The sequence below is a fragment of the Protopterus annectens genome, chromosome 2.part1 (assembly GCF_019279795.1).
Source record: "Protopterus annectens isolate FY-2018-M chromosome 2.part1, PAN1.0, whole genome shotgun sequence".
Classification (NCBI taxonomy): Eukaryota; Metazoa; Chordata; order Ceratodontiformes; family Protopteridae; genus Protopterus; species Protopterus annectens.
Genome location: NC_056729.1, coordinates 1,141,589,764 through 1,141,614,385, shown reverse-complemented (window position 1 = coordinate 1,141,614,385; position 24,622 = coordinate 1,141,589,764). Strand labels below are relative to the sequence as shown.

The 24,622-nt window shown below is 41.3% G+C and overlaps 1 protein-coding gene across 5 annotated transcripts in view; it reads right to left on the bottom strand.

The window, feature by feature from the left end:
- PBK (PDZ binding kinase) overlaps positions 1-24,622 on the bottom strand; it is a 1,262,077-nt gene that overhangs the window by 688,672 nt on the left and 548,783 nt on the right. For all 5 annotated transcript variants that reach the window (XM_044062673.1, XM_044062674.1, XM_044062676.1 and 2 more), the window contains one exon: positions 11,081-11,223. In XM_044062673.1, coding sequence (XP_043918608.1) covers positions 11,081-11,223 — 143 coding nt within the window. The remainder of the gene's footprint in view (positions 1-11,080; positions 11,224-24,622) is intronic.

The following is a 24,622-nucleotide window of genomic DNA, read 5'->3' as shown; positions in this document are numbered from 1 at the left end:
AGATATGCCAACATAGTCAGCTGGAGTTTTGTAAAAAAAAAAAAAAAAAAAAAAAAAAAAATACATGCCATTTATATATCAAACTGATTTGTACAGGTGCTGGTGATGAAAATGTATTTGTACAGCTGCTTGTGCTAAAAATGCACCAAGAGTAGGTCCTGCTGGACAGTAAAGAAATACACCTGTATGTCAGACTGTATTGTAACTATTGAAATGAATATATTGTGACAGAGGATACGGGAAGATAATAGCTTAATGTCAATCCAGCTAGTTTTGAAAAATAATCTGCAATTAAATTACCTGGTTTAGGCCATAAAGATTGTATCTTACAATTCTGATTGCAGCCAGATACAAAATGTCTGAGAAAACCAAGACTAGGAATCCTACTTTATTTATCCTTAGGGATGAAGTAATTGCTACCCTGGAAGAGTGGAAGTTTTGAAATGGTTTTATAGCGTCCAGATGCTATAACAAATCTCAGCAAAGCTCTGTGTGTATCGTAATACCTATGTGCTAACTTCCGGTCCAGTTTCTAGTAAATGGGGGTAGGAACCAGAGTCAGATGACGAGATGTATGTGATATTCTGTAATCCAGCACTGAAATTATGTTTTAATACTAGATGAAACAGAAGTCTCAGGGCAGTCTGCTTTGCTTTAGTAAGTAACCAAGGAATAGTAATTCTTTAGATCAGCCAGGAAGATATAATGAGATTTGTTAAGTAGTGTTTTTCTGTAACTGTGTGAATCTATCCACCTGTTTTTCTTTTTTTTTTTTTTTTTAAATATTTCCTGCGATTGAAACTCTGGTATTTAATGTAAATAGATATTTAGTATTTTCATGTTCCTTTATTATTAAATATATTTAAACATTTAATTGTGGCTGGTCTTTTGGAGAATATTTGAACCTTTGAGAGTACTTGCATTTATTTGGTGACACTGTGGCTGCTCTGGAAAGCACTGTTGCATTGGTCAAATGCTACCATTTGTATTAGTATTAATTTTACTCTGTATAATTGGGTACCCTTGTAAGAACCTTAGAGTAGCTGGCTTTGGAGTGTTCAGGTAGCAGTACCTACCCTATAGTCTGGACAGAGGGGGCATAGCTAGTAAATCTGTGCCAGCCTTTGCCAGGTGTGTGTGTGTGTGTGTGTGTGTGTGTGTGTGTGAGAAAATCAAATCTCAAAGACTGTGTGTATGTTTGTGAGTGTGTGCGTCAGCTACTTGAAGCATGGGCACACAGCACTGGTTTCACAGACAGGGTTGTGGAGAACTTGGCTTGGAACACTCGGCAGAGGACTCAAATCTACAGCTGTACCAGTGTGGAGTCTTACTGGGGCATGTAGACAGAGACGCAGCCCCTGGACTGAGTGTGTTCCCTGTGTGCTCTTAAAACATTGTGCTTGGTACAGACAGCTGCATCTGGAAATACTGTGTGTATCTACTTTTGTTCCAAGTGATCATCCCTCTCCAGTGTCAGTGGCGAGGATTAAGGTTCCTTAATTACTGGCCCAGAGAAAGGACGTCACAGTTGGCTCAAATGTTGGCTTAATCAGAGCTTCTTGAACCAAGTTCAGATCCCACGGGAGAACAGATTCCCTGATTTGAGGTCTAAGCAAAAAGGGTCCTTTAAGAAAGGCTTTACAGAGCATGAGAAGCTAGTGAGTGTTCTTGAACCACAGCATGGACAATTGATTTGGCAACCACAGCATGGACAATTGATTTGGCAGCCAACTGGATTTTAATCATAGCAAAATAGAACCAGAAGTGAAAATGGTGGATAGGAAAAAGAGAACATTTAAGACTGGGGCTGAAAAATGGGTCAACGTTTTGAGGACAGACCCAAGAGACAAATCTCTTCCACTTGCTGTGGTATATCCTACAAGTGGAATCCTTCTGAAACATTGTTAGGATTCATGCTACCTCTGTAGACAGCAACTTATCATTGGCCACTACTGACTATGAAGGTCTGGGTAAAGCTTTCCAGAATCCAAAATCCGGGAGAAATGAGGCCAAATCTATCTGGCCAAATGGGGACTATGAGGGTAAATGCTGCTTTGCACTTCACTGCTTTCTGTATGAATTTGGATATTGATGGGTACTGGTGGGTAAGCATACAGAAGTCTATTTTTTGGGGGGGTTCAAGCAAAGTAGTTGCTGTATTTGGTGGTGTGGGGGGAAGGCAAACAGATCGCAGCAAGGCGTGCCACAGTGACTGAATATTTGGGTAGCTACTGCTGGATTGATGGACTACTCCTGAGGTATAAGAAGACATCTGCTGAACCTACTGGCTAGGCAACTGAGTACTCCTTGAATGTGTATTGCTAAAAGAAAAGAATGCACAGCCTCGCCCGTTGTCAAACTCTCATTGCTTCCCAACACAAGGGGTAGGATCTGACTCTGCCCTACTTGTTCATGTACCGAACTACCATCTTGTTGTCAGTTTGGATAAGTATCATGCCCTGGAGAAGGTAGCCCTGATGCTTCTGTAGAAGGAGAATCACCCTCAACTCCAAGAAATTTATGCGAGTATTGGCCTCCTTACCTGTTCACAGACCTTGGACCACTCTCCCTTCATAATCCCACCCCCAAAAAGGCTGTATCTGTGGTTATGAACGCTACTGGGGCAGATAATAGGGAGAGATTTTCAGAGTGGACCACTGGAGACTGCAACCGCCACCCCAGATGTTTTCTGTAGGATTCTGTTAATATAATACTTTTAGATACAGAATGAATGCACTGTGACCACCAAGACTGAAGAAGCCACTGCAAAATCCTCATGTGAAAATAAGCAAAGGGCACTATTAGGATTAATAAAGGCCATCAGGCCTAATATCCTCTGAGCAAAAACTGCAGTAGGAGTGGCATTGTGGGGCAGAAACTGAACTGCACTGGAGCTCTCGCAACATAAGGAGAAAGTACAGTTGTGTACACTTACCATAAATGTAGGTGTTGAGTGTATTCACTGTTGCAGTCATCACATTTGGGTTATCTGCTTGCAGTAGCCCTCAGACGGCCTGATTATCAGTCTTGTGCCCTGCGTTGGATGTTGTCTCATCTTCCGTGACGTCAGGTAGTCAGGGGTATAAAGCATGCAGCCAACGCTATTACATCAGCTTTTCTTGACCCAGATGCCAGGTGCCCCCCTAATGGGAAGCAATTAAATACACACATATACAAGGTTATACCTCCAACAAAAAGGCAAATACACCAAAAAGCTTTCAAGCATAGTAAAGGAGCGTAGAGATATAGCCAAAAGAAGTCAGGGGGCTGGAGGGAGGGTAACCAGGACTGCAACAGTGAATACACTCAAACATCTACATTTATGGTAAGTGTACACAATTGTACTATATTCTTCGTGTTTCACTGTTGCAGTCATCACATTTGGGTAGATTCTCAAAGCTAAGGATGAGTAGAGGAATTTAGATAGCATTAGGACCAGCTTATAAGGCCCTGCAAGACTGCAGTAGCAAAACCAGCTCTGGATTTAGAGAAAATTGGCAAATGGGAATGCTTGGTGACAGTATGCACATAACTCCAGGTAGCAGCTTCTAGGAGGTCTCTGGTAGGGACATCTCTGAGAAAGGCTGTAGAGGTAGATGCAGCCCTGGTTGAATGGGGTCTAATCCCCTATGGGATAGGTTTTCCGTGGTGCTTATAGCAGAAATGAAAGCAATGGCCTATCCATTTAGAAATGGTTTGCTTTGAAATAGCCTACCCCTCTGCCACTGCAGCAAATGCCACCAGCAGTTGTTCAGATTTCCTTTGAGGTTTAGTCCTGTCCAAGTAAAATCTAAGTTGTCTGTGCACATCTAAGGAGTGCAGTATCAGCTCCCCTTTGTTCTGTGGATTAGAAAAGAAGATTGGCAAATGAATGGATTAATTAAGAGCCACACTGGATACCACCTTGGGCATGAAGGAGGGATTGGTCCAGAGGGACACCCTGTCACTATGAAAAATGATGAAAGGCTCCACTGTCATAAGGGCCTGTAATTCAGATACTCTTCTTGCTAAAGTGATTGCTAAAAAGAAAGCTGTTTTCCAAGAAAGGAATTTTAACTCTTCACTTGCAGCTGGCTCAAAAGGGGGAAGAGTTTTTCCAGTACAAGATTAAGGTCCCAGGCTGGATTTGGGGCTCTTCTGGGTGGTCTTAAGTTTTTGGCCCCTCTGAGAAACTGCTTGAGCAGTGGGCGAGTAAAGAGGGGTGGTTCTGTGTTGTAATGAGCTGAAATAGCGGAGGCGTGCATTTTGATGGAGGAAAAAGGAAAGGCCCTTGTGAAGCATCTCAATTAAGTATTGAAGAATCTTATGTAAATCGGGCGCTGCTGTGGCCATCCCTTGAGTTTGGTTACAGGTAGAGAATCTTTTCCACTTTTCAGCATAAGATTTTCTAATAATAGGCCTCCTTGCCTCCAAAATGACACCCAACACTTGTTTACTGAGGGATGGTAACAGAGACATTAGGTAATTAGCCATGCTGCCAGGTTCAGGGTTTGAAGCTGGGGGTGCAGAATCTGGCTCTCCTGCTGTGACAGCAGGGTAGGGGTCTGAGGCAGGTGCCATGGGGCTAGCTGTGAAACACTGTGCAAGATGGGGTACCAGTGTTGGTGTGGCCAGTCTGGTGCAATCAGTATCATCCTTGGTTTGTCCCGTTTGATCTTTAGTAGTACTTTGGAGAGGAGAGGCAGAGGAGGAAAGGCATAAACGGATAGATTTTTCTAGCTAAAGGACAGAGCATCCACTTTCCAAGCTTGCTTGTGGGGAGTACTTGTGCAGAATTTGTCCAATTGGTAGTTCTTGGGGGAGGCAAACAGGTCTAAATCTGGGCTCCCCCATTTGTTTATAAACATGTTGAAAGTCTTTGGTCCCAGTTTCAACTCATGTGGGTCCATGAGATTTCTGCTTAGTTCGTCTGCCAGTGTATTTAGTTTTCCTGGCAGGAATTGAGCCTGTACATGCACTTGGTAGCTCAAGGCTGTGTTCCACAGAGCCATGGCTAGTCTGCAGAGGAGGTGGGAATGGGTACCCCCCTTTTTATGCACCACATAACAGTGGTGTTGTCCGTCTTTACCATTAATTGTTCTGGAAGAATGTGGTCCTTAAGGCTGTCAGAGCATTATGTACAGCTAAAATTTCTTTTTGATTGATATGCAGGTGCATTTGACTTGGGTTCCAATTGCCCTGAATGCACTTCCCTGCCAGGTGAGCCCCCCATGCATAGTCTGATGCGTCTGTTGTTAGCGTTTGGGTGGCAGGGGGTAAGTGAAAGGTAGTCCCTTGTTTTGGTGGCAGGCCTCTGCCCACCAAAGGAATTCTAACCGTAGGCAAGATATGATAGGAATCATAGCTTCTAGGGTCCTGAGAATGTTGACACCATAGGCTTTTTAGATACCATTGTAGTTTCCTCATATGCAGTCTTGCATATGGAATTAGTAGAATGCAAGAGGCCATGAACCCCAAGGCTTGCAGTATTTGCCTTGCAGATAGCAGGGTTTTTGTGGCCAATAGTTTGAAGTAAGTTGTCAAATGAGTTTGTTTCTCTGGCATGAGGAAAGCCATCTGGAAAGTTGTGAGCTTGCTCCCAGGAATATAATTTGTTGACCGGGTACCAGCTGTGATTTCTTTACATTTATGGTGTACCCCAGACAAGTTAGCACCTTTTGTACAAATGCCAAATAATTCAAAAGTATGTCCTGGCTTTCTGCCTGAATTAGACAATCGTCCAGGTAAGGGTATATTTGAATATTTCTTTGCCTGCAAAATGCAAGGACTGGAGCTAGGCACTTTGTGAATACCCCGGGCGCAGTAGATAAGCCAAAGGGGCAGTGCAGAGAACTGATAGTGCATGCAGCCTGCTTTGAAGCGTAGGTATCTTCTGCACGATTCCCTGATTGGGATGTGCAGGTAGGCTTCCTTTAAATCCAGTGTTGCCAACCAGGCATCTTTGCCTATCATGGGAAGCAACTGGAGAAGAGTTAGCATCTTGAATTTTGGTTCATAGGTAGGTACTAGGCTATCAGCCTTGGGGCCTATACAAGCCCAGCCAAAAAGGTACTCTGGCTTCTGCCACCAAAGAAAATTATTTTCCTGTGCTACTGTCGAGCAGAGCCACAGAGATGATTAGGACAGAAAGGTCCAGGATAGGACGCCATGAGTTGATTTTTCTGGGTACCCGGAAAATTCTTGAATAGAAACTTTGTCCCTTTTCCTCTCCTGGTACAGTCTGGATAGCCTTTAATCTTAAGAGACAGAGAGTACTTGCTTTTGAGCGTCTGCCCACTGACTTGGGGGTACATCTGGCCAACCATTTGGGGTTGGTAACGTGTGGAAGTGAAATATGTATCCTTGGGAAACCATGTTTAAAACAGATTTGTCCTGGGTAATGAGTTCCCAGTTTTTTCCTTGGAGAGCAATGCTTCCCCCTAAAAGAGCAGTCAGTTGAGAAGTGCTTAGAAGTTTTAAAGTTAAGTCATTGAGACAGCTTACCAACGGGGGGAGTCTTACTACTCCCCGATTTGGAAGTGGGAGCCCCCCACTGCTTAGTCTTGTGCGCAACCTGGGACTGAAGCCTGGCTGTTCTGCTGGTTCTGGGTTTGAACTAAGAAGACCTGGAAGAGGCAGGAAAGGACCAAGTCTTAGACGGCCAATGCCTACTAAATCTTGGAGGCTGCACTTGTAAGAAATATTTAACAGTTTGCATAGATTTTGCTTTTTTCTCCATCTTTTTAAGAACTTCTGCTTTGTTGCCAAACAGGTGGTCCTGATTTAAGGGAGCATCCAGCAATTTAGTTTTAACATGATCTGGCAAAGATTGCTCCTTAAGTCAAGCATGCCTTCTAAGTACAGACCCGGTGACAGCAGCCCTGCAAGATGCCTCTAGTGAATCAAAACGACATTGCAAAGTATGTTTTCCAACCTGTTCAGCAGAATGCATTAAATCCTTATTTTCAGCACACTCAGGAATCAACATCATTTTCTGCTTAAAGCAATCCAATAATATGCTGCTGATCCTTTAACATATGAAACTGGCAATTTAACGCCCTGATGGCCAAGGTTGCAGAGGTGTATACCTTCTTACCCCATCTGTCCAGGGCCCTGGAATCTCTATTAGAGGGGGTAGGATTTTTGGCAGTAGTAGCCTTAATACCCTTGGGTCCCTGTGAAATGGTCTCAGGATCTGCAGTAGGATTTTTAAAAAGGGACTTGTGAGAATCAGGAACCCTGTAATATCTATCAGGTTTTCTGGGAGCAGGAGGTAAAGAGTCAGGGGCCAAGCAAGATTCCGAAAAGGCATAGTCAACAATGCCAAGCACAGGAGGGATAGCTAAAGGCCTGCGTTGGGGCAGGAGTAAGAAATCTCTAAGCCTCTTTTTAAGAATCAGAGTAATCCTGGCTTTCCTAGTGTAAATACTCCCCAAGAGTATATGCAAGGTTTCACCAAAAGAAAATCATCTGGGGGAGAAGCAGAGGACAGAGTCCTCTGCATTAGAATCCTTATAGGTAGATAAGGGTAAATCCTGGTCATCAGAGGAGACAAAAGTTCAGAATCCTGGTCAGAAGTATTATAAGCAAACTCAGTCCTAGGTCTCTTAGAGAGGGAAAGTTGGCTTCCCCTGATTAAAGTAATAAGGTCTTCAGCCATTCTTATCATTTGTTTTTTTAGGCATAGAGGCCTGACCATGCGGTCTGGGCATTGGTTTCCTAGGCATGGTTCAAGTTTTAAGTCTTGAAGAAGAAGATGGTGTCGGTTTAATATGCAAGTCAGTAGGCCTGAATACACCCTCAGAAGCCAGTGCCTGCACAGCGGCTCTGGACCCATCCAAGGTAGAGACATCCACAGGTTCCACAGTTGAAGCATCTCTCATCATACTGGACTTCGAATGGGTTTCAGTAGAGGCCTACGAATCTGAAGTAGCAGGTATCAGGGGCTGCGAAAGCACCTCACTGAGTACCGGCGAACTGGCGACTAGCTTAGGAGAAGCGTCATCGGCAGCCTTGGACCTAGGCGGCTTATCTTTGCATTTTTTCGGAATGTCGGTAGTCGGGTGGCTTACCGAAGATATATCTAATTGAACCGAGCACCAAAATATTTAAAAGCGAAAATATACAGACAACGAATATTTCGTGGTTTAAATAAGGCACAAAACCAACGGCGAGTATACATTGTGGTCAGGGCCTAGGCAAGGAATACAGTACGCATGAAAATCTTTATGAGGTATTGGATTTCTACAAGAAATACAATTATTGACTTTTACTGACCGGTTTAGAGCAAGAAAAAGTTTCCCCAACGGGGTACTTAGCTTTTGTTGAAGACTTCGGTTCTGAAACTCGAAAACGAAAATTTCAGGAGTCGGCCGACCAGCACTTGCTAACTGCTTCTGCTTCGGGCACCGCACGGCAAGAAAGACTGATTTAATGGCGTCTGCTGCATGCTTTATACCCCTGACTACCTGACGTCACGGAAGATGAGACAGCAACCGACGCAGGACCCAGGACTTTGATAATCAGGCCAACTGAGGGCTACTGCAAGCAGATAACCCAAATGTAATGACTGCAACAGTGAAACACGAAGAACATCTGCCCTCACCTCCAAGGCATTTGAGTATTGGTCTCCTTGTCTGTTCTCAGACCTGCAACCAGTTTCCCTTTGTAATGCTCCCCCCCTACCCAAGGGAGATGATGTCTGTGGTTACAAACACTACTGGGGCAGATGGTAGAAAGGGTTTTCCTGAGTGGAGCATTGGAGATGAAAATGAGCACCACCTCAGGTATTTTCTGCATGATTCTGTTATGATAGTTTCACAGAAGCAATGAATCTGCTGTGACCACTGAACTCGAAGGAGTCACTGCAAAATTTCCATGTGAAATGGACCATAGTGCACCATCAGGATCGATGAGCCCATTACAACTAATATTCTCAGAACGAAGGCTGCAGTGAGGCCATTAGACCTAATATTTTCAGAACTAAGACTTCAGGAGAGGGGTTGTAAAGCAGACACTGAACTGCAGACTTCAAGGAGTGAATTGTGTCTGGTGGAAGACAGTATTCCACAAAAGAAAAATCTTAATCTACATATATACAAAGAACAGTAACAATAAACTAGAAGTATGTTATTCTAAAACTCAGGAGAGGAGGAGAAAGTCAATATAAGCAGCAGTGAAGATGGTGTTGATCATATTTCAAGACTACCAAAAAAGTTTCCACTCTATATAGACACGCACAAAAGGTCCAAGTAACAATTCCCTGTAGTGTACAGTAACAGAGTGAAACTAGCGCTGATAAATCCAGCTAACGACCATAAGAGGTGCAACACTTCGCTGTGACTGGACATTGCTGCTGTTCGCAATGGGGGTAAATGAGAGGTCTGAGGTAGCTGGGGGAATTACTGCATTAAATGGAAGGAAAATTCTTAAAGGGGCTGAAAACTGGTGCACTAATGCTGCCAAGCCAGATCTGACAAGAGGCTTTAGGACCCACATGTTGGATCAGATGGACTGATTGAATGAATACGATAACCCAGTTTGCAGATCGCTCTCCGATACCCATTCATTATGGCATGAATTAACCTTTGTAAACAGGAGGTATATAGAAAAAGGGCTAAGCTTAAATGCAAAAAAGTGCATCATTGCCAAACTTAGTAAACAACTTTCTCCCTCAATGTACTGCATTGCGAATACCCTACTCCACTGATCTGATCAGCATGCAGCAATAGTAGTCAGAAAATCTTTCTATTCACCAGACACAACTCACACCTTGAAGTCTGAAATTCAATCTGCTTCACAATCCCTCTCCTACTACAGTATTAGTCCTGAAATTTCTTCACTTTGTTTTTTAATGCATAAATTCTCTCTTTACCTGCACTAGACTATGCAAAAATGCCATTAATAGGAATATTTACATGAATTTTTTTTTAGCGAATGTTTTATGTTTACCACAAATATCAAGTCATGTATATGTAAAACCTTGTATTTGTAGTTACAATCATTGTTGCATGTGAAATGGGGAGCTTTTCTCCCCGGGCCTCTGCTGAAAAAGAATTAAAAAAAAGATATTTAGCACAACTGATATGTAAGGTCTATCATCACTCTTTACGGGACCCTAATTAGACCAATTACTGACAAGGATGTACCATTCTAGACATTTTACAAAACTGAAAAGGTTCCAGAGGTTCCTAACCAAGATGATTTTTGGACTAAACTCCCTGTGTTATCAGAAGAAGCTTGAAGCACTCCCGGCTGCTTATGCATGCTTGTAGGGTAACGTATAGCATGTGTTGCAAGTCATTCAGGCCTCCATTCTCCTTGATTTCCTGTATTTTCATGTCAGATAGCTCCACTAATACCAAAACTAAGGACTTGAATACCTACCAATACATGAATAAAATGGGCTGGAGAGAAAGTTCTTATCAAATACCTACCCCAACTATGGAACTAACTTCCCCGGAAAGTAAACAATGTGGCACACCGGCATTCAAGTTGAACCTGGATGACTGGATGAGTACTCATATTTACTCTAGGACAGATTTGCTTTGCCCCTCTAGAGAAGGGTACAGAATATGTTACTGGTGAAGGTGATTATTAGCAAGATAGAAATGGTTTTATGACTCAGTTGCCTTGTATCTCCTATGATCCTCAGGAAAACAAGGTATGCTATATGCTATACAGGTATAAATAACTGTGTTATCCAGGAACCACCATGTCCCAGTGGTTCTGCCACCACTGGAAAGGTACATGCATATTACCAGTTTATGAGACATACTGACAACAGTAGCAAAGAGTCAAACATAACTAAATGGGTTATTAACATTTCCCTACAGGAGGGAGAAAACTAGGATGAAGATTCTATTTATAACAAGAAGACACAAGCAGAAAATTTTGGTTAAACTGTTCATAGCTGCTGCAATTTTTTATAAAAATACTTGAAAAATCATGGCTCCATTACTCTAAGAAAGTGGTTTATATTCAACAAATAAAGACCAACATACATTACCAGGTGTCTGCTTTCTGTTATGTGCTTTAGATAGACACCATAGATTTGGACAAATTATTTAGTTCACACATCTACTACAATCCTTAGTCTTACCTACTATATTTGGATGATGAAGGTCTTTCAAAACCTTGGCTTCTTCACTTAGTCTGCTTTGAAAGATAAGTCGCTGGCTTTGGTCACACTTTGCATTAACTTTTTTAATTGCCCAAGGAGATTGAGACATGCCTGTAGGGGATCTGAAAAATAACAGTAATAAACACAATCACAATGAGGTTACAGTAAGGAATTTTACTTTTGTGGCAGAACAGTAATGTATCCCCTTGTTTAAGAAATGAAGATAACCATTCAAAAATGCCAGAATTATTTCACTGAGTGAGCGATGGATCTCTGAAACCACCTGAAAACCAAAATGATGTGTTAACGTCTCAGCTCATACCTAGTGGGACATGTACTGTTTATATTTTACATAGACTGGTGAAGTCCCATGAGGAACCATCCAAACCCAGAAGTCACATTCTCCACAAACTGTTAATACCAAAGCTCTTCTACACAAGTTAATATGCTTCTACAAATAATTCTGAAAATATCATTTAGTTTGTTTAATCAGAAACAGAGATCCTGCTAGCTCAATCAGATCCAGACTGGCAACCAATTAACAGCTGAGGTTGAGAAGGCGAGCTCTAGCTGTAATTTATATGGGTTCAGCAAGGCTTTGGAGACTTGTTATAGAGAAGACTGGCAAAGAAAGTAAAATAGAGGTAGGAGAGGCCTAAACACTGTGTTGGAGGCAATGGAGTACTGCCAAATGGAAAGAACAGCTGTGAGTGGGGTAGTGTAGAGTTAATGGCTGGACTTATCTTTTTCAGTGAGCATGTTTGACATTACAGCAGAGCTACAAAACAAAATCATGTTGTTCACTATTAATTCCCAAGGCAGGACGGGAGGTCAAGGGAATGACAGTCAGGCTATACCATATCATACAGTGGCTTGCAGAGTAGGTTCATTGTTAGCTGTTGGGGATTCACTGAAGAACGTGCCATTTTTTTTTCAGGGAGCCAAGTTAAAATGCTATTAAGGTGAATGGAGGAGGGAAAAAAAGTATTTCAGTGTTTATATCATCCAAGATGATTTATGCTGTACACTGAAAGACATCAGTGGTAAAAGTCAATAAAATATTGAGGTTTGATGCATGGGATGGGGACTCAGATGCAGAGGTTGTTCTTTATGCGGGGAAGATGCATGATTGTGTTTAGTTGTGAAACAAGGTGGGGAAAAATGTACAAGCAAGGGTTATCCAGGAAAATAAGGAACATGGAACACAAGGAACAGCTCACAATGCTGGTAAAATACATATTAGATATACAGATTAGAAAAGAAAAAAGAAACAAGATATACTGTATTGTTAAGGGGTAAGTGGGGGGCATACAACTTTGGAGGAGAAACACTGGAGGAAAGCAATGTATACATGGTAACTAGGCGAGGAGGGTTACAACTATGGGAAGATATTACTTCAGGGAAGGCAGAGATGGTCTGAGAAAAAGTGGCTACAATGTTCCTCATATTAACTTGTGAACTCGACAATTAAGAAATCTCAAAATTTCAAAATAGATGTGGTAGAAATGTACACCCCCCCCCCCAAAAAAAAAAAAAAAATCTACCAAAGACTTTTGTGTCCTTACCAGAGGGGCAGTGATTAGCATTTAACAAATGTTCACAGCTGCAGATGGATTTGACAAGGGGAAATTACTTCAGGGTTAGATCCAGAATTAGAAAAAAAACTTGTGGAGTGAGGAACTTTGTACAGTCCATCTGCCTTCTTAGGAACTGCAGGTTGGCTGCTAGGCATGCCTGTAAGCTACAATAAAAACATCCTCCAAGGTTGGAAGAATAGGAGGAACATGAGTAGACTGACTGAATAAAGTTCAATTGTAATAGCAAATAATTAATATTTTTTCAAATAAACTGGAGTGCATTAAGTTCCTACTGAAACATTTTTTTTCATCCTAGACATGGTTTCAGAAAAAGAAAATTCGGTACTTGCGTATTATTGCAACCAGATTTTTGCGATAATGCCACTTGCTTACTGTTATCGTAATCTGACAGAGTGTTTTATAAATGTCAGGAAACATCTTAAAATTAAACAGATAACCTGGTTTGTACCCGTATGAGTCTGTGATATAACTGAAAAAGGTCCAAAAAAATGTATGATCGTTACATTCATCAGCATTTGCTGCCACGGGAAAAAAAAAAAAAGGGAAAGGAACGTTCAGCGAGTGGCGGCGGCGCACTATTAAGTTAAGCTTCACCACCCTGGCAGTAAACTGCATAAAGAAATATCAACATGTTTCTATTTGGGGGGGGGGGGTTGTTACACACATTTTATTGAAAACACTGCATAAAAAAGATGTATTGTTAAAGGAAACACACTATATAACACTTATAAACCACTAACGGTCAGAAAACAAAATCGGGAAGCAAGTGGCATTATCGCAAAAATCTGGTTGCGATAATATGTAAGTACCGAAAATTCTTGAGGGACAATCATAAAAAATATTCTCCTCTGAATCATAATTACAGGAGGAGAAAAAAAATGGAAGTTGCTTTCTCACAATCATTTTCCTGTCAAATCACTGGGATTCTTCAGAAAATGAAGAATTCCTTCTTTTAACAGTAAACTCACAATAATACTGTTTTCTTTTTTAATTTTCTGTTGTCATCTTCAATTTTTTCATGTTGGCTCCTTTTCAGTATTGCTATTTTTTGGAGCTTTTTTCCCCTGGACCTCTGGTGAAAATGACTATTATAGCCCGACTGCAACTTCATGGTAAACAAATGCTAAAAAATAAATGAAATAAGTGGAGGAAAAGATGCTCTGAACAGCTCTACCACACTAATGTGTTAAAGCACTGGGCTGGAGGCAAAGGTCAGTGTAATAAGAACTGAATTAAGTGCAGTTAGCTAGAAGCATGAGAAGCAGACTGGCTCGGTTGCTCAAGGAATTCAGGACAACATCCTCTAATACCCCAAACTAACAGGTCTTAGAATTCTTCTTACAGAACAAGGACATTTTTTCAAATTTACCAGGACAAACTGCTCTCATTATCTACTACACCGTGACAGTGCCAGGAGAGAAGAAAAGTCTCAGGCATTACAGAATCCAACAGGCTCTACAGGTGGAATTTAAAAAGATGCCAAAACTTGGGGGTAACTGAAGAATCCAACAGTGAATGGAACAGTCCCATTTTGTTGGTACTAAAGCTAGCTAGCACAATCTGGTTCTACAACAATGTAGAAATAATGAACAGCAAACCAAAATTTGACACCTACACTATTGTCCTGCGAGGATGAACTGGGGAAGGCTCAATACATCACTACCTTGCACCTTACTAAGGGATTACTGGCAAATCCCTCTGTTTTCAAAGGGAAAAATAGCTTTCACCATGACACGGAGTCCTTTCCAGTACACTGAATTATCTCCTGGTCTTCAATCAAGGGAGCCCGCAGGATTTTTTGCAGGGGGGGGGGTGCAAATCCAAGCCCCGCCCATGCAGCCCCACCCCCTCTGCTGCCCCCGCCCACTCAGCCCCATCCCCCGCCCACGCAGCCATTCCAGTGTCCCATTACTTGGCTATTTCTCCCCATTTGTCATAGACACTGTTCAAATCTCTCAGTGTGCATACTGTTTTATGCTTTACTTCTACAATGATTACAGATATCTGGATTTCATTTACAACTTTTATTTCAAATCTTATAGCACAAACACTGATAGACATTTACTAAACCTAAACAAAGCAATAGTCTTACAATGAAAACAAACAGCATTAAAACGTCTCTACCTTTGAAACCCACATTCACTGAAACAGCATCGAAACCCACATTCAACGAACATGCATCTGGCCAGTGGCAGGGTAAGTTTACCTTTGGCCTGTTTCCAAATCATAGGCTCCTTGCACACATTTTTAGAACCATGCAAAAGTTATTGGATTCACCTTCCTGACTATTAATTTTACTACATAATAATTGAATTATATCCCTTGTATAATACAGCACCACTTGTTAGAGTGTGTTTTAAATTTATAGTTCTGAGCATTTTTCCTTTAAGCAATGAAACAAATCATATGAACCAATAATGACAACCTGCCCAATTCAGAACATTTCAAGTATAAAGGGCCACTCAAACGTCTGTCATACAATCCACCAATATCAATCAAAATGCAGAAACTCTGCAATTGTAAAAGTCATCTGAATAATTCCACATTAAAGAGATCTGAAACCAATGAAGAGGTTGTTGCTAGAAAAAAACTTTATATTTCAGTGTTTCATTTACAAATTAATTGCCTGTTGCCCTTGAAGAATAAATTGCCTGTGCTACATTAAAATAAATTGTAAGTTGGTATATTGCAATAGGGAATGGGTGGCAGGCTGAAAAACAGGTTCATAGTTATTAGGTGTCTCATCCAAAGGAGGACATACTAAGAACAGCAGTACCATACCCCCCCTTAAAATACAAATGTACATGCTGTATGAACAGAACCTACAGCCCTTTGCATCAAGATGCTACCTACTGTCCTAACACTGCTTTAAAATTCTATACCACAATAATGATACCATTTGCTAATCAAAACAGTTGCACATTTTAAGCAGACTTAGCATGAGCAGCAGTAACCTTTGCTTCCCTTAAAGCTCACAATTCCTTGAAAATGCACTTGAAGATAAATTCCACCTGTTAGATCTAACTAGGGCATTTCTCTCTCTCTCTCTCTCTGAATCTGTCACACACACCTCAACTTCTTAGTGCATGGAATATATAAATAGATTTTTTCAAAGTTACAACAACTTTAAACTCTGTGTGACCATGGTGTGTGTTTGTTTTTGACAGAAAGGTATAAAGGAACTCCTGTCTATGTATATAGTTGAATCTCTCTGCACTGAAGTACTCCCTACCATGATGCTGCTTTAATAAATAGTGTGTTTGCATTCAGAAACTGTTACAGTTTTTATACTGAATTTTATAGCTACATGAATTAGAAAATAACCAATTTCCTTTTCAGAGCCTAAGCTAAAAAGTCCACTCCTTACAAGCACTGCTTCCTCTGGAAAACATCTATATATGCATCATCACAGAGACCTAGTTCAAGACCGATGACAGCACTCCTTTAATGCAGGATTTCAATACCTGCCACACATTCAGGCCTACCACCTTAGATGAAAGGGTGATGGTGTCTACATATTCTTAAAGAACAATTCATCTCCAGACTTGCTAGGTGAGATAATGACGTGGAATTCCTCTACATCCAACTTAGCATTAACAAAACTCCTTACTGTGTCATACCTAACTCTCTATGTACCCCATCAGTCCATATCTCCTACCTAACTAATATGGTGTCCCTATGCATTAAGCCAACACCATTATTCTAGGAGACTTCAATCACGTTTTCTTCCAAAATTGCCATTTTGAGGAGGGATTATTAGGGGAGATCAACATTTTGAGCCAAAATTGGGGACAATGGAGAGGTTTGGATATTCCTAATTCTACAAAGCGATTTGCACATACCTCTCAACCTCTTAATGCAGGAAATCTGGACAAGGCCAAATATTGGGGGAACATACAAACACTACTAAAAATTGTTCTTGTATAAACGTAAGACAAGTGATAGGATAGCAGGTCTTGCATTAGCATACATTTTTCTGAAGGTTATGACATCTGAAACTCAATGTCTGTCATTTAGTGACTTCACTCCGAAATTATTTGCTAGAAAATCACAAATTGTATGAGGAGCAAACCAAAAATAAGAAGCAAATATCTATTAATTCTGCAAAAATATGGACAACTGAGAGGTATAGTTCAACTGGGGCTGTCTGAGATTGCTACCCTCCCCCCTCACAAAATCATGGTCGAATGGAGCCTCCCCCCTGCAGCCATTCCAATGTCGCATTCCTTGGTTATTTTGCCCCATTTACCATAAGCACTGTAATGTGCATACTGCTTTACTTCTGCGATGATTTAGATTTCATTTGAAAGTTTTATTTTGCATTTTACAGCACAAACCCTAATAGATATCTGTTAAACAAAGCAATGCAGTCTCACAATGAAAATAGACTTAGCATTAAAACTTCTCTGCCTTTGAAACTCACATGCATTGAAACAGCATTGAAACCCACATTCAAAGAAAATACATTTTGCCAGTGGCAGATAAAGATTAACTTTGGGCTATTTTCAAAATCATAGGCCCCATGAACATGAAACATACACATGCTCTTTGATACACCTTCCCGACTGCATTACATTATATATTCCTTGTACAATACAGTACAGTTGATAGAGGGCATTTTAAATTTATTGTTTTGAGCATTTTTCCAGTAAACAATGAAAAAAATGCATACACCAAATGACAAAACTACCCAATTCAGAACATTTCCATCATAAAACGTCTACTCAACCTTCTCTAGTCCACCAGTATCAGTAAATATGCACAATCTCTGTAGTAGTAAAATCCACATTAAAGAAATCTGTAACTAATAAAGAGGTTGCAGCTAGCAAACAACTTTATGTCATTGTTTCATCTACAATAAAGTGCCTGTTGCCCTTGAAGAATAAATTGCCTTTGTTGCATGCATTAAAAAAATGATAAGCTAGTAATACCACAATAGGGAATTGATAGCAAACTGATAACAGGTTCATAGTTACTAGGTATCTTTGCCAAAAAGGACTGCAGCATCCACCCCTTTTATAACACAGTACAGTATCAGCAATGTATCTATCTACTGTGGGAGTAGAACCCACAACCTTGAGCATCAAAAGCAAGTACACTAGCTGTTGTGCTATTAACAATGCAAGCAGACTACGCATAAGCAGCACTAAACTTTTGTTCCCCTGCAGCTCTCAGCTCCTTGTAAAATCTACTTGACACTCAGCTGTATCTCTAAACTTTGCAGCACAAGAAATCTGGAAAAAGCCAAAAAGTATTGGGGGGGGGGGGAGGCCAAAAACCAGGGACACATTTTAAACATTGCTTGTATAATGTTGGAAAGTTGCTAGAATAAAATGCTGCGTTACCACCATACATTTCACTGCCACGTCTTGAACCCAGGGAACCCTGTGCAAAACAGAGCAACATACCACTATGCCAAATAAGCTGTTTTGTGAAAGAGTTAAGACGGAAACTTAAATGGCTACCATCTAGTGAATTCAGTTCTCACCATAGCACAGCTGTCAACCTCTTAGCACAAAACACCTGAACAAAGCCAATAATGGGTGAATACAGCCCCCAAACATTCAGTGAATTCAGTTCTCACCATAGCTCTCATCAACCTCTTAGCAAAAAACAACCGGACAAAGCTAGCAATGGGGGAATATAGCCCCCTGCCTCCAAACATATTCAACCTTAGCACAAAACCTGGATGAAGCCAATAATGGGGGAATACAGTCCCAAAAATAGGGACAAATTTCAAATAACCATCTTAGACACTTAGAAAATTGCTAGAATAAAAGCTTTTGTGTTACCATGCACTTTCTGAAGGACATGAAGTCTAATATTCAAATAAGTGTCATTTTTAACATTTGTTAACCAGGAATGTCTGACTTGGAACAAAAGTTAACTTTTAGTAGGTAAGGCACCCCAGCCAAGAATCAAACCAAAGAACATGTAGCGGTCAGGCAACACTGCTACCACTGCATCAATGCACTACTGGCTTTGCAAGGGCACAAAAATACAGAAACCATAGATTTTATGAACAGAAGCAACCAAGGTCAACAGTCTTTTCATATGGTAATCCATTAGCAGGAATTAAACATTAAAATGCCACCATTTAATGTCAAAGGCAATTAAAAGACTGCCAACTTACATATTCTTTTTCAGATATCTGTGGATGAACATGAAGACATTGTGTACCATCTCATTAGGAGTTGGTCTACTCCTAGTGAGGAAGGTTTTAGTTTGTTGAGTAGTTTGTATATATAGGTTGTTTAAACTGATTTACTGGAGATCCCAACTCTCATCCCAAAGAAAAAAAAAACATTAAAATAAACCCTACAAAACATTAGCTGTAATCATTTTTGTAGGGGGTCTTCACTCCTAATGTAGAGGGTTTTACCCTCACACACTTACTTACATATATTAAATCTGAGATCACACAACTGAGAAAAAATGAACTTTTTTTTTTAATCATACTGTCTTTTCCCTATGTTTGGCAAACAATTGGTAATGCATTTTTAGTCATGTCTCTTTGACAAACAGTAAAGAACAACATAAGCAAGAATGTTATGTACTGCAAAAAATTCAGCTGAGATAGTCAGCTCTATGGGGTAATGGTAATAAAGCCCCGACTATGTTACAGGTAACCTGAGAGACATTAGTGTCTCAGGTGCCTGGAGGAGATGCCCAGGGAGAGTGGGAGTAAGTGCTGCTGTCATCATGCCTGTACTGGGGGAAGGTGATTGTGGCTTGCCACTTGGGTGACACTTTGCAAGAGCGCTAGTTGTTCAACCAATGGAGTTTCAAGTTGGCCAAGTTCACACTATCATAGTGCATCTGCAGTAAGTGGTTGAAAGGGAAACTAGCAAGCATCAGCAGCACCTTTCCCTTTTGGAGGCAGTGATTTTAGGCTTAGAGGAGATACAAAAGCATGAGGTACTGCTCCCATAGGGAGAATGTCGACTGCCTCCCAGGACCAGCAAGCCGGCCTGCTCCCTACTGCCTAGTTCTTGCTGGGAAATGGAAGACTGACATGAATTTATGGGCAGGAATATGGGTCAGTTGGGCAAGGAATCGGTAACCATCGGGAAAGGTCTTGGGGGGGGGGGGGCACAAAAAAAATTGATTGCACAGCACATAAGCAACTTGCACAGCACATGAACAGTTCATGTAATTTTGTTTTGGTCAGTAAATAACCATACTTATATCTCCAAAACAAACTGTTTTTACATTTGTGGCAAAACATTGCATGAAAGATATTCAGATTGTGTTTAATGTGTGCTGTCAGTTATAAAGAAGAGGGCAGAGGTTTCTTAAAATTTTCTGTGACAGCTCATAATTATCAGCAGTGCTTTTTTATTTATAAACTGGTAGAACTGGTTTTAAATAAACTAAAGTACTGCTTTAGTTTTTTTATAACTAATCTTTTAAATACTAAAACACACACATGACATCTCTTAAATACTAAAACACACACGCACATCTGTTAAATACTAAAACACACACGGACACACCTACCTCTCCCTTCTACATTCATATGGCGCATCCACAGGCCAAACGTCCTCTGCAATTCAAATCCCCGGTAGGCGCGCAAAAGACAAAAGATGCAAACCAATGATCACACAGACACAGAAGACGAAAACAGGTTGCAAAGACCTGTTGTGTCTATGCAACTGGAAAGGATGCAAAGGGCATTCTTAAAGGGGAACACCGCTGCTGCAGCCTAGGTTGACAATGTTGTCATTCACTCCACAGATTTGGGATTCATAACTCCCAAAGGTACAGGCAGCACTTAAGACAAGCAGATCGCACAAAGAATGTCCCTAACTGCAGGATGGTCATGACTGAAACCTGGTACATAGTGTACATTATAATGAGAATAAATTTAAGCCCTATAAAGAAAAACTGGTGGCCACAGTTTACTCCAATCAAAAAGCAAGTCCGAGCTTTTTTTGAGACTTGCTGGTTATTATAGAAAATTTATTCTGTACTTTGCTACAGTGGCTTGCCCCCTAATCGACCTAGATTCAGGTAGATCGATCAACTTTCATCAAGTGCCACTCAATCAAAAAAAAAAAAAAAAAAAAAATCACAAGTCAAAACTTTCAGCAAATGTTAGAGGTAAATTTTTATTTTTGTAGTGAGCAAGTTTTCTTGTGTCCCTATTAGGATGTGGACACCTCCCTTCTCAAACTTAAATATACCTACTCTGAAAGCTGCACAAAGTGGAGAAAAAAAAACTTTACTGTCATTGAAAATAATTTTCCCCAAATTAGAGAGCTTGGCACTCGGTGAAAGAATTGTTGGTCCACTGATGTATTCTCAATGGATATAACCAAGGGCAAGATACTTGACAGGGTAAAGTGCACACCAGAAGTCATCTTTAAAAGACTGAAGCAGAGTCTCTGTACAGAACCCATTCTAGTGCCTCCTGATTTCCCTAAATACTTTCCTGTATATACTGATGCCTCTGAGCTCAAGCGATGGAAGTCATTACTCAGCAGTCTGGTAATGAAGCACATGCTGTTTGCTGTTTAAGTAAAACGTTTGATAAGACAGAGATTGTATTTTCCACCACACAGCGTGCATGCCTAACATTAAGTAAGCACCTGGAATCCTTACATATTACTTGCTAGACAACAAGCTTACCCCCTTGTTACAGATAATGGTCCCCTGTAAAGGCTTCATCGGCAGAAGGAAGGCAATATCAAATTTTGCTGTTAGACCCTGGCATTACAACAATTAAAGGTAAAGATTCAGCACTGGCTCAGGGCACACCACTAATGTGGACGATCTTGTCCCTGCTGGTTCAAAGCAAATGATTTTGAACTGGGGAAGGGTTCATCTGTAACACAATGTGACAGCACTACCAGAAGTGTCCAACAGGCAATGCCAAACAGCAGGTGCAGGTCTGCCAGGCAGTTAAGATCTAGAACAGCTTAGAACTTGAATGGGTATTAGAACTTAGGGATATGGTAGATAGTTGACCTTTTAAACTCTCACCTGCTGGACACAATCAGGTTTAGGGGACAGGCAGCTGCCTACCAGTGGTCTGAAAAAATATGACAAGTTATGGAGTCTATGAATGCACTCTAGAAAAGTCTAAACAGTACATTGCAGCAGGAAGAGGCATGCCTCAACTGAGTGACATGAATGTTAAAAGTTAGTTAGGTACTTATTAGAACATCAGCTTTCTCTGGGTCCACAGGGAAAACAACTTCCCTTGATAAAAAAATTTTGGTAGAATTCTTCCAGTATTTCTGAAAGGATCTGCAGGTTCTTGGCCGTCATGGGAAATGGAGAAAAAAGAAGTTACGTACTCACCATAATGTTCCATGTTTGTTGCCCACAATCCCACCTTCATTCTTGATGGTTGGATTTGGAACTGAGCAACGGTTCCGACTCGGCCGCATACTAAAGCTTGAGAGCTTTCACTGGCTCGAGGCTACATCCTATCCCAGGATGCCTAGCAACTGTTACCCAGATCTCGTTTGAGAGAAACTAATCACTAGACTAAGCAACCCAATGCAACAACTACAACAGATCCTCTGCCAAGGCGAGATTATGGACAACATGGAACATTATGGTGAGTATGTAACTTCTTTATGTTATTTTGTCCTATCTCGCCTTCATTCTTGATGGTTGGGACAGCATCCCCAGCACCTTCTTTCTCGGTTGGCTCAAGGAAATAAACTCTTTAGAACAGTGGAACCAAAGGATGCCCTGTTCCCGGAGGCCACATTTACTTTGTAATGAGTGATAAAGGTATGAGGGTTAACCCATATAGCTGCAGCACAAACTGAATCCAAAGGGAGCCTAGCTTGAAAGGCAGTGGAAGTAGACATGGCTCTAGTTGAATGCTCTCTAATTTTTCCCAGCAGATCTTTATTCTGAGAGAGTTACAGACATAAGTAATGGTGTCTGTAAGCCATTTTGATAAGGTGATTTTTGAAACTGAAGTTCCTTTTCTGTTTTCTGAGAATGAAACAAACAGTTGGTCAGACTTTCTAAATTCCTTTGTCTTATGTAACTAAAAACATAACTGCCTATGTACATCCAGTTGGTGAAGTTTGTATTCTGCCTTGCTGCCATGACTGGCGAAAAATACGGGTAAGCTCAATAGACGTATTTAAACGGGCCTCAGAACAAACATTTGGCAGAAAAGAAGGATTTGTCCTGAGAGAGACCGTCTTTGTGGAAAATCAGATGAGAAGGGCAGATAAGACAGAGCTTGCAGTCCTGAAACCCTCCTAGCTTAAGTAGTCTTCCAAGATAAGAACTTTAGTGGGAAGAGGAGGCTGGTTCGAATGGAGGGAGAATTAAAGAAGATAACACCAAACTGAGGTCCCAAGGAGGTGGTTGTTCTCTTATGGGAGGTCTTAAAAAGGAATGTATCCCTCAGAAAGGCTTTGCATAATCTGTGGGACATTATATTGGATCCCATGTCTCCTACGTGGTAGTTTGATATGGCAGCTAGTTGTACTCGTACCGTGGCCGCCGCTGCACCCTGATTAAAGGTTTCTGTGAAAAATTCCAGGATTGCAGATATAGGGTCTGTATGGCTTTTGTCAGCCAAACAAGAAAATCTCTTCCATTTGCTTGCATAAAGTTTCTAGTTGCATTCTTGTGCGACAAAACCAGAATGTGTCGCACTGCCGGGGATAGTTCTGGAAGCCTGGCTAAAATGGATAGTGGAGTAACCAAGCTGTCAGCTTGAGGCTTTGAATACATGGGTGGAGCATTCCTGACTGGTGTGTCAGAAGATCTGGCATTGGGTCCAGGATCCAAGGCTCCTCCTAAAGATGGGGCCATAGAAAGGGGAACCATATCTGACAAGGCCAGTAAGGAGCAATGAGAATTAGCCTGCGACTCAACGATTTGGCTTTCTGGAGGACCTTGGGTATTAATGGAAACTGGGGGGGGGGGGGGCGTACAGAACTCCCAGGTGCCAATCGTGAACAAGTGCATCTCTTGGCGACTCCCCCAGAGGGGGAATTACGGCAAAGTCATATGCAGGCAATAAGAGCCAGTGAGCCCTGAAATAATCCAATGTGTGCTTTAAAATCAAGCCAACACGTCCAATTCAGTACAAGTAGGTATACCTACCTGTTTGTCTGAATAAAGAAAGCATTCTTGTACTGAACTGGATGTGTTGGCTTGATTTAAAGCACACATTGGATTATTTCAGGGCTCACTGGCTCTTACTGCCTGCATACTGCTTGTGCGACGATTTTCTTGGTGGTTTGTACATTTTTCCATCTTTTACTAGTAATTAGGGCAAAGTACCTGTTGCATTTGGAGTTGATGAATGTGGCAAATAGGTTGCAGCAAGGCTGGCCCCAGTTGTGAAAAATTTGGTTTGTAATTTCCTGATTCAGGGACCACTCGTGAGGTATAGAAATTGCCCTGCTTAATCTGTCCGCTACCACGTTGGATTTCCCCGGGATGTGCATTGCAGTCAGAACACACTGAGAAGAAATTTCCCATTGCCATACTCTCTGAGCCTCTCGATAGGGGGGTAGGATCTGGTTCCGCTTTGTTGATGTACCACACCACGGACATATTGTCTGTTTGTATTTCAATTGTACCTGTTGGAAGAGAGCTCTGGAATGCTTGCAATGCCAGAAGCACCGCCCTCATCTCTAGGACATTGATGTGCAAGTGGTATATGTTCTTGGCAAGTCCCTTGGACAGTCTGTCCCAGATAATGCCCCCCCCCCCCCAAATCTGGGAATCATCCGTGGTCACTGTAGTTGCAGGTTAGGGGACAACAAATGGTCTGCCTATTGTTACCTGCGTGGACTGAAGCCACCATTGTAGGTCCCTCTTGCAGGTGTTCGTAATGAGAATCTTGTGTGACATGGGCAACTCCTGCATAGACCACGGAGCAGACAGTAGCCACTGTAATACTCTCATGTGTAGACACGCCAGTGGGACTAAT